Consider the following 10,443-nt stretch of genomic DNA (forward strand, 5'->3'; position numbering starts at 1 on the left):
CCTTGCCAGATGTAAGATGCAGGTATAAGCCTACCATTGATGCATTTTAGCCCTTGTCCATGCCTGCCTTTATCTATATTAAAGATTTCTTTGCTCTAGGAAACAACAACTTAAGGGCATGAACCTACACTACACAAGTTTTTGCTTAGTATTTGGATCTTGCAGTAAGGTTGCCCCTCACTTTTTTATGAATTATTCATTTTAATCACAATGCATGACAATGATTGGTTTAAGTAAATACAAGCACGTCAGAGCATTTTTATCCTATATCAGAATGACAGTGTAGTGCAGCCAGACCATTGTGTTCTACGGAATGGATGGCAAAGCAAGACAAGCATGGTCTAAGCAGCTGGTCTGTCACCTCATCACTATCATTCACATTGATCATCAAATCTGATGAAACCATTATGTGGTTGGCTGAATTACATCTAATTACTACTAGATCTAAAGACTAGTTCTAACATTGTCAATAATTTACTTCAAACATATATACATACTCAAACCGTTACAGTAAAATATTTTATTTAGAAATGATTATTCATTTTGAAAATAAGTTCAAGAAAATCCAGTGATATATGTAAATAATCATCAATCAGGTTAAAGTGCAAAAATACATTTTGATATAATGCATTTGTACAAAACAAATATAACATTTATTGAAAAGGAGGCTTTGATGACTAAGCATACATGTCTCCACTAATTTGTGTATCATTTATTTAAGAACTGGCTGCTTAAACATTCCGTTTGTGGAATGTTTAATGTGAATGTTTGCACCAAAATGGAGGGCTCTGGCTTTGGCAGTTCTTTGATTGTTGTTGTCTTCGGTCATGTTCTTTCAGTGGTCCCCTCTCCGATAGCAGAGTGAGTCACTTGATCTTGGCTGGCTTCACTTCCTTGACCTGCATGTGTAATGTTTTGTGGACAGCTAGAGTCCTGGACTGACAGAAGCCCTTTCCACACTCTTGACATTTAAAGGGCTTTTCTTTGGAATGGATGTACCTGCAGGGGGAGCACAACAGTGCAGCAAGTTAGTAATTTCGGAAGAGTCGTGAGATTTCAGACATGTTCCCCAAATGAAACAAAGCATGTTTTTTATTTTTATTTTTATATATATATATATATATATATATATATATATATATATATATATATATATATATGTATGTATAAACCTGTATGAGCATTTCCCTATTTAATGTTTATGTTTGGTTAGATTAAAAAACAATACAATCAGGCAAATCCCAGATAAGTCTTGAAAATTCACATCATATCAAAATATGAGAAAAATTCACAGCCTTTTAATGTCAAATCATACTTTTTGCATCCACATGTCCACAAGGGTCCCCACAGGGTTTTGTTGGTGATGTATACTTTGGAATTCAATAATTTGCCTTTTGGCTAGTGTTATACTTTGGGTAGGGTGTAGGTCAGGTACATTTTGTCAGCTCCACAAAGATCCATGCAGACTGCACATACAGACATCCACCTGCAGTCCAAAATTTGTGTCTAATTGTGGCAATATTGTGCATGTAGCCCTACTGTGCATGTACAATACAGAGTATTTCCGGCAGATTTTTCGAGGTTTAGTTTTTGTCTCTACAGATTTACAGTGATACCAAACTCATTTGCATGGTAAAACTTACTAAGCTGTGCACAGACATTAACATGACTATTGTCATTTGACAACTGAACTTTTCTCTTTTAAGCCTTTTGGCCAAGTATACATAAGGAGTTTCATCAACTTTTGAACAGTTGTTCATCACACACATCTGATGTAACAGTAATGTTTTGTTTTAATTAACCTAGCTGTTTACACACATTGCAGAATGGCTTACATTTTAACTGTATTGTATGTATACAAGCTTGGGTGACTTTCACTCAGTACTGTGCATAAACACATCCTGTGCAGAAAGACAGCATGGCATGACATCAATCTGGCCAACTCCTACATGTAGGAGTTATGTTATTTGCATAATGGTACAGGATATAAAGATTATGAAGGGAAACTGTGGGAACTATTATAAAATGTACACAAAATTTGCATGGAAACTTCATAATAGAGAGGGTCAAGACTCAGTTAATTATACAGAAATGGTGTTGCATTGATTTGATGTGCTTTGATGAAGGGTTCTCACCTGTGGTCCCTGAGGTGGTCCTGCCTTCTAAAGGCCTTGTGGCAGATATCACATGTATATGGCCTCTCGTCTGTATGCGTCCTCTCATGGATCAAAAGGTTATAGGATTTGGTAAAATGTCGGCCACAGAACTTGCAGACAAATTCTTTCTTGGTCTTGGAGGGCAGTCTGCCTCGGCTAGATTTGCGCTCTGGTGAAGAGATTTTGGTTACGTCTAGCAGGCATCCTAGGCTGGCTGAGGGTAGGTGTTGAGATGAAGCCTGTACTTCAGCAGCAGCACCTGTCATGCTCAGATCTGCTACCTTCAAATGATCCTCTTGTGTGGCTGCTGCTGCCAGGTTGGCAAAGTCAAAACGGGGCTTGTTCTTGGAGCTCTGCAGCAGCCCTGCAGAGTCCTGCTTAGGCTGCAGAAGGTAAGGGAATATGGGGATGGAGGCCATGGAAGAAAACTGGGGAGGCAGCTTGGAGATGGTGCAGCGGGGCAGGGCCAAAGGAGGGAGGCCAAGGGTCCACTGATGAAGGTGGATGGCATGCATTGCACTGAAGCTGTAGATGCTGTGAAAATGATCTGCTGGCAGCTGGAGACTTGAGGTGCCCTGGATGAGGGAACAGTTGGCCAACTGAAGGAATGGATGGAGAGGGATTGGTGCTGGCAAAGTCTTGCTACCCATGGCTGCCTCACTAAATCCAGCAGGCCTTCTGATTGAGACAGAAAACATCAGCAAATTAAAATATGCTAATTGCTGGTTGAGTTACATTGATTTGTTTTAAAGCTCTCTTAAGTAAATGCATTCATATCAGCAACTACAAGTAGGTTTGATCACAAAGATTTGTACAGATGTGCACACACATAGTGTAACTACAACAACATTCAAGAAACCAAGTGTGGGGTTTGGCAGGAATTCAGGTAACGCAATTACAACGATGACTGTAAAATGCAAGTTTATAGAAAGTGGGTCATGTTTCTCAATTTTCTTTTGTCATCTCACTGTAACCAAATGCATACATTCTATAAGGTCTCTACTTGTTAGCTGTGGAAACTGGCTTAGTCCACAGACATATTTGATATGTGAATTGCAGGTGGACACACTCAACCTCATGAAGTGTTTCTCCACACCCCATACTGCAACACACACATTTCGACCAGAACATGGATCCCCTTTGGCTGGCTGAAATGGTACTGATTTTCAGCCTATTTTTGCTGTGCAGGCACTACATTGACACTACAAAAGCCTTTAAAAAGTTACAACCAGAAATCATTAATACAGTAGCTTCTTGATCGATATTACGATTTTTTCAGTTCTCACTTTCTGCAAAAGCATAAAGCAAGTACAGAATGGTTATTAGGACAACTATGTTTATAGTTCAAATGGTTATGGTATGCAAAATCCCATCACATCCATGACAGTCACAATCACGACATGCTTGTCCAACCTACCTTCTCAACTTTTAAAACTTATTAAAAAAAATAATAATGCCACTTTGACGTCATAATAGTACTATAAAAATAATAACAATATGATATGTATATCATTGTCATTACTACTAATAGTCCATGCATGTATTAGCATACTTGTGAGGGCTATTAGTTGCAGGTAATACATTGTATAGGAAAAATATGAGCAATATGTCTGCCCTAAATGTGTCAGCCAATGTGAATGTACAGTAATTGCCTGTATTAAAATGTGTGCACGCATGCACGCACACACACAAACACACATGCACACACACACAGACATGCATGCACACATACAAACACATGCACGCACACACACACACACACACACACACACACACACACACACACACACACACACACACACACACACACACACACACACACACACACACACACACACGTCTGTGGGTGTTCCTGTTCCTGTTCCTAGCCACATGCCTGGGGCTATCCAGGGCAGAGAAACAGAATGACAGCATTCACCCAGAGAAATACCTGTTAAATCAGGTTTGATAAGCAGGAATAACAATAGACAATAATGTACCTTTGTCTGAGGCAGATGCTGACGGATACAAGCCACAACAACTCCAAGTCCCATTCTCAGACAGAACACAGCCCACAAGCCACTCCTCACCCTTCATCTCATATATCAGACCAGTGTATTGACCGACAAATACTGCCCCACTGTTGCTTGCATACTCACAAAGAACTTTTACTCAGGTGCTGCATTTCACTTTGATTTGAATTTCAGAGAAAAATATTTGTATATACATTTAACTTCATTGCATGCTACATCTAATAGGTGGGGTTACTACAAAGATGACATAGGTTCATTTATTTGTGTTTTACTTCTACATTTTAAATACATTCCAATCCATTGCCCTGCTATATTTGAACATTCTACTTCCATAAATTTATATGACAGGTACTTTTCAAATAAAATAGTTCATCCAAAATATAAGTATATAATATAAATATAAATATAAGTATGGCACATTGTTAGGTAACTACTCAAGACTGTATTAAGTCATTAAAATCACCACCAACAACATCCAAATGCTGCTTAAGTATTAAAGAACTTATTAAAGCATTCAATAACATGATATTTGCTAAAGTACGCACTGTATATGTGTCAATATGCTGCACAGTGGGAGTTATTATTTCAGATATTTTTTATTGCTGTCTGTACTTCAGGACAGTATATATTTCACCTCTGTTTACAGTGCAGCTCTATTAAATTAAGATGTAATCTCAGTCTGAATAAACCCTATTTTGGTTATCTGGAACTCACTCATTACAAATCCAAAGTCAAAGTGGTGGCTTTAGAAGTTGACAAGGTAAAGGTTTTTTTTACTGAGCAAATTTCACATTAAGGAGTGCTATTTCTTTTTCTGAGAAAGCCTCTTTAACCTTGGTGGACTCGATATGAAATTCATCCATCCATGTGTTCAAACCCACACCTCTGCTTGATATGATAATCCCAGAGTTTGCCAAAGATCTTGGTTGGACTGAATTTGGGGTCTAAAGTGATTCACAAAACATTATCATACACATTTAATTTGAGAGAATCATGCAGCCATAGACAAAAATGACTTTTTATCATTCAGAGAAAGTATCATGGGGAAATTATAACATCAGAGACATCAAACAAGGGCAACAACAATATTTCTTACAGTTATTAATAATTTTAAGGTAACATCTTACACAGATTTCCTTTCCATACAACTAAACTACATTCTCAGTTGTGTCTGAAAGAAATTTTGTTCCCAAAGGGTAACACTATACATTACTTACTACTGCGAGAACTTGTAGGACGTGTTAGGGCAGCCTGAAGTCTCTGTCACAGCTGCAGGAATTGTCCCTCTGAGACCTTATTCAAGGCCGTTTTGAGGGGAGAATAAAGCACCTGCAGTTCCTGTAAAGATATGTGTCACCTTGCCCCTGCCCCAAATTCCTGCAGAGGAAAGCCACCTAACAACAAAGTAAGAGGGGGCACAAAATAGACATAAGGAGGCATAAGTCCACAACAGGACTTTCACCCAAGAGACTCAAGTTTGCATCTTGTGTTGGACCACTTCACATTCCACATAGTTTTACTTAGATTTTTACTTGCTGTTTGGGAATGATTAGGCCCCAAAATGACTTTGGTAGATTTAAGAAAATATCATAGCTTGGGTTAAAATATAAGTCTTTTACGAGATTCTCCTCTTTCTTCTGGGTTACCAGAATGATGAGTTGAAACCCATCCAATATGATTAGCTGACTAAAAAGGAATGGCAGTAAAGCTTCAAAAACAAATATAATCCTGGAGAAAATAAACTTTCCTCAAAATGTAATTCAGAATGCAGCTGATTTGTACAGGAACAGAATTTAGAGATAGAGATAGGGATAGATCGACCAGGTTAAAAGATAGAAAATTAAGAATCACTGGAGTAATAGTGAAATAGTGCACTCAAGAAAAAAGATTCTTCAGGAGAACCTGGTATCTCCCAAGCTTTCTCAGGATTTTAAACTTAACAAGGAAGAATGCATGGGATTGTAAATTCATATGTGAAACAACTGACAGCTTTTTTATTTCATCACCACCTGCACAGTAGAGACTGTGCTATTTAACAATCATTTATCTTAGTAAACAGTCCTGCAAAGTACATAAAACAGTCATTATTTTACAATACAGCCAAATACTGTGAAGTTTATATTTTTGCAGCTTTATACAGCTTTTAGAAATCTTAATAAATGTGGCAAAAATGAAGATTAGACAAGCCTTAACTGTCCCTGAAGTCAGTCCACTCATCCAATAAACACCAGTGAAGTGGTTGTAATGAGAAGCAGTGGAGCTCAAACAGCCCCCTGTGGTCTGTTCTTTTCTGATCATGATGCAGAAGTAATTGACTTTTATGCAGGAGGTCATTAAAGGAGATAACTGCTCTGCTGCTGAACCTCTCTGCACCTTTAACCCTCAGAATTCTGCATACCACAGGACACCAGATCCATATATCCCTCTTGCCCTCTTCTTTGGATGGGACGATGAGATTCAGCACCTCAAAGGGCTTTGTGGTGAAAAGCAAGATGCAGTTTTTCATCTTGATACCATGTAAACATAATCAGAGTTTTGAACATCAGACCCAGAATCTATTGATGAGTGTGAGCTTTTCTTCTTCGGCTTAATTAAGCAGGTCCAGCTCTGTTCAGTCTATGGAAAACACACCCCAAAACGCTGAGGGAAAAAGCAATGTCCTCAGATTATTTTTTTTCATTTAGGGAATTCATGACTGTATGTATTTTACCACTACTGTATAATCAAAATATCAAATAAAGGCTGCTGAGAAACAGTTACAAGCCACTATGAGAAATTATTTAAGGTGACCTTCAAATATTAAATTAATAAAAACCCAAACTAGCAAAACATGCATTTAAGAAGTCAAACTCTACATAAAAAATCCAAATGGCTCGTGTGGGCTGAGTGTTACTAAATCTTGTCTACATCCCCTTTGACTTGTTATCCCTTGAAATCCCATTATACTGTAAAGCAGTTTAAAGTTTCTGTCTGCCATTATTTAAACTGAAGGGTTGGGTTTTCACAGTCAGAATAAATACAGTAAAAGTATTCAGTACAAAAACAAACAAAACAAAAAGACAAGAGTTAACAAGAATTCGAGAATAAATGTTTAGCTGCAGTCATTTTGTTGACTGTGTTTTTTTTGTTTGTTTATCTCCTCGGGCTCCTCAGGTTGGGAATCACTGGTTTAAAATTTCTTCTCATAAGTGTGTTAAAAAGAAAATCTCAACACAACCTATTAGCTGTAACTAAGCGTCACCATTTTAGAAAATTGTACAATCTCTACCTCATATGGCTCTGCAATGTACATGAAACAATCATTACATTACAGTAAACTTTTACTACAAAACAGTTATTTGTGCATTCATGTTAATATGAAAAGAAGGTCACCGGGGTTTGAAATTCTGGCCATTTGGCAACAGCTCTCTTGAGGCCTAATGCATGAAGTATTTAGAGCTGGTACAGTAGGAGCAGTGATTAATATATCTTGTGAACCAACAAGCATTTTTTTCACCCACTCTCTACTCTATAAAGAAGTTAGCAATAGTATCAATCCTATATTTATATTTATTTTTTTGCACATTGTAACTGTGTACAAGTGACATAAAGCTAAACCTGCACCTTTGACTATTAGTGCCTTTGTAATTTTACAAATGTAAAGTGCAGAACTTACTAGAACTTATACAGCTTGGTGGTGCTACTACTGTTATCTCACAGATGTGATGCTTCTTTCACTCTGATAATCAGTGAGTAGGCTTAATAATTATAATTCCAGGAGAGATGAATAATCCAGTTGCTTCGACTTGTAGGCCACATGCCATACAATCCCCCTGCCTGCCCATCTCTCTCGGCCAGCAGCTCACACTCGGCTGCTGAGAGCTCTGTGAACTCAGGTCTTGATGAAAAAACAACAACAAAACAAACAAAAATTTAAAAAAAAAAAAAAAAAAAGCTTGAATCCCACAGACCTATTATGCGATGCAGGCAGATTCCATTTAGTCTCAGGCTACACTTGGCGGAGCAGCATCAGCGACAACTTAGTAAAACAGAAAAGAAGGCTCTGACTTGGGGCTGAAGGTGTCACAACATTTAGACCAGAGTTGATCTTTTTTTCTACTTGTTGATCACAGATGTTCTTTCAGATTTCCTCTTCAGGCTATCTCCATTATGGAGCACTGCATTGAACTAGGACCCATCCAAGCAGGTTAGATCATTTGCAAGTTAGGAAAATTAAGTGAACCCAAAAATAAATAAATAAAACTGCAGGGCTGTCAGAATTACTACAGTTATTCTACTCAAAGTTCTCGATAATGACATTTCATATTATGTAACTGTTTGAGTGTGCAGAAAGGAAGCCATTTTATAAGTGCATACTCCACAACCTAGATCTTTTCCACCTGCAAAACTTTACTGTTCTTTCAGGTGAAAGTCTAAATACGGGAGGTCGGACTGCACCACATTTTCGTGGAAAAGGTTTTAAAAAGAGCAATTGCCACAATGATCTCTTAATTCATTTACTAGTTAATCTAATAAACGACTTGTTCTCGCTAAGTATTACTTATTATAGAAAGAAAAAACACTAATAGGCCGATAAACGGGGCACGCTACACCTGTTGAGCAGCCATCCTGCAAATCTCAATCTCAAATCTTCACTCTTTTCAAAGGTTAAAAAAATCATTAGAAAAATTAAAAATTAGTATTTGGATGGCAAAGTAATGCTAAGCGTACGCCCATGGTATATTTTTACATTTAAGCTTAAACAACATTAACATGAAACTCTTAAAATGTACTGCCATTTCATGTTAAATAGAAAAACAAGCACTTACCAATAAATCAGCCTATTTTGTTAATTACTCTCCAGCCGTATTGTCACGGTGTGGAAGCCCGTCGAGCAGCTTAGTTTCTCTGGGTGGATGAGTTAGTGAGATGGCCGGACGAGCAGCATGTTCCTCTTCTGTTTTGAGGTCAGAAGCAGGCACGAAGGTGAACTAGAGCGGCCGCGGTGTGACTTTCCACGACTTTCCACTTCACTGTTTCTTCCTCTCAGCTGCCGCCGCCTCTTTATTGCAGCGCACAGTCCCTCCTGGCACGTCCCACATCCAGCCCAACAGCACACAACTCAACACAGAGAACATTAACGCTGCTGTATGATGCTGTGGTGTCAGGAAGGAAAAGGTCATATGTGGAGGCGTTCCAGTTGTAGCACTACTACTCTGTATAAAAGTACAATTCTACACAATTCTGGCCTTTAATCATTAGCCATCGTGCCATGCTGTTTGTATTCATATGCAATTTGTGTCTTGCTTCCTACATGTCTGTTTTATCCAGCTGCTGTAATGTGTAAATTTCCCCGGTGAAGGTTCGGTACAGCGAGCTTATCGTATCTTATCGTATCTTATCTTACTATCGACGTCTGGGTACATATGTGGCCGTGCTGGGCACATAGAATGAGCTTCTAAAATAATTTTAAAAAGAGGGGGGAAAAGCTCAGTGTTTGTCTCTGTACAGGCTGTGCACGCTTCCAAATGAGCTTTTTTGACGACAGTCAGCTCCAGTCAGATGACGGTTTGGGATGTAAAGTCTTCCTATTTGCACAGCAGCCTACGTATTTAAAGATTTGGGAAAGCGTGCGCTGCCCATGCGCAAGTGCAAGTACTTTCTCAACACCTCTACACGGTAATCATATTTAGGAATAACAAGGCAATTAATTACTCACCTATATCATGAGCTAGCAACAGCCTATAGGTCTAAATGTGGCTATCTTTGAAGACTTGTTTGTTCAAAAATGGCGATGCAAAAAAAAGCACTGATAAATCGATCAAGAGATGTGGTACTTACCATATCTACATTAAAATATAATGATAATAGTAACGGGGAAATTACATGCCATAACCGTTTTAATTAAAAACTCTGATAGTCTTTCTGTAATTGCTTTGTGCGTTTGTAGAAAGTGAGAATCAGAAAAAAAAGAAAAATGAAAAAAGGAGCGGGGTGGGGGTGGGGGGGTGACATATGACAAGAACGTACTGTATTAGTGAAGTCTGGTTTTAACTTGTAAATATCTCTATAGTGTTGATCTAACACCTTTCAATTGCACAGCAGTAACAGGCTGAAAATCAGCTCCATTTCAATAGCTTTATCAGCCAGCCAAAGTGGATCTGTATTCTTGTAGAAATGGATAGAAATGTGTGTGTTGCAGTGTGGGGTGTGGATAAATACTACATAAGTGTAGTGAGTGTGTACACCCTGCAATCAACATATCAAATTTGCCTGTGGATTAAATCAGCTACCAA

At 38.3% G+C, this 10,443-nt stretch overlaps 1 protein-coding gene across 2 annotated transcripts; it reads right to left on the reverse strand.

Moving 5' to 3' along the window:
• Positions 1 to 505: 505 nt before the first annotated feature.
• On the reverse strand, positions 506 to 9,244 carry osr1 (odd-skipped related transcription factor 1). Of its 2 annotated transcripts, none has more exons than XM_023288670.3 (3): positions 8,977 to 9,244; positions 2,136 to 2,834; positions 506 to 999 (listed from the first exon to the last, which is right to left on the reverse strand). In XM_023288670.3, the coding sequence occupies exons 2-3, from the start codon at positions 2,804 to 2,806 to the stop codon at positions 867 to 869; spliced, it is 804 nt and encodes a 267-aa protein (XP_023144438.1). In that variant the 5' UTR covers positions 2,807 to 2,834; positions 8,977 to 9,244; the 3' UTR covers positions 506 to 866. The 2 variants fall into 2 exon arrangements, with proteins under 2 accessions (XP_023144438.1, XP_054862229.1); XM_055006254.1 differs by lacking the exon at positions 8,977 to 9,244 and adding an exon at positions 5,386 to 8,935.
• Positions 9,245 to 10,443: the final 1,199 nt, after the last annotated feature.

Source organism: Amphiprion ocellaris, chromosome 20 (genome assembly GCF_022539595.1).
Source record: "Amphiprion ocellaris isolate individual 3 ecotype Okinawa chromosome 20, ASM2253959v1, whole genome shotgun sequence".
In the NCBI taxonomy this organism is placed as follows: domain Eukaryota; kingdom Metazoa; phylum Chordata; class Actinopteri; family Pomacentridae; genus Amphiprion; species Amphiprion ocellaris.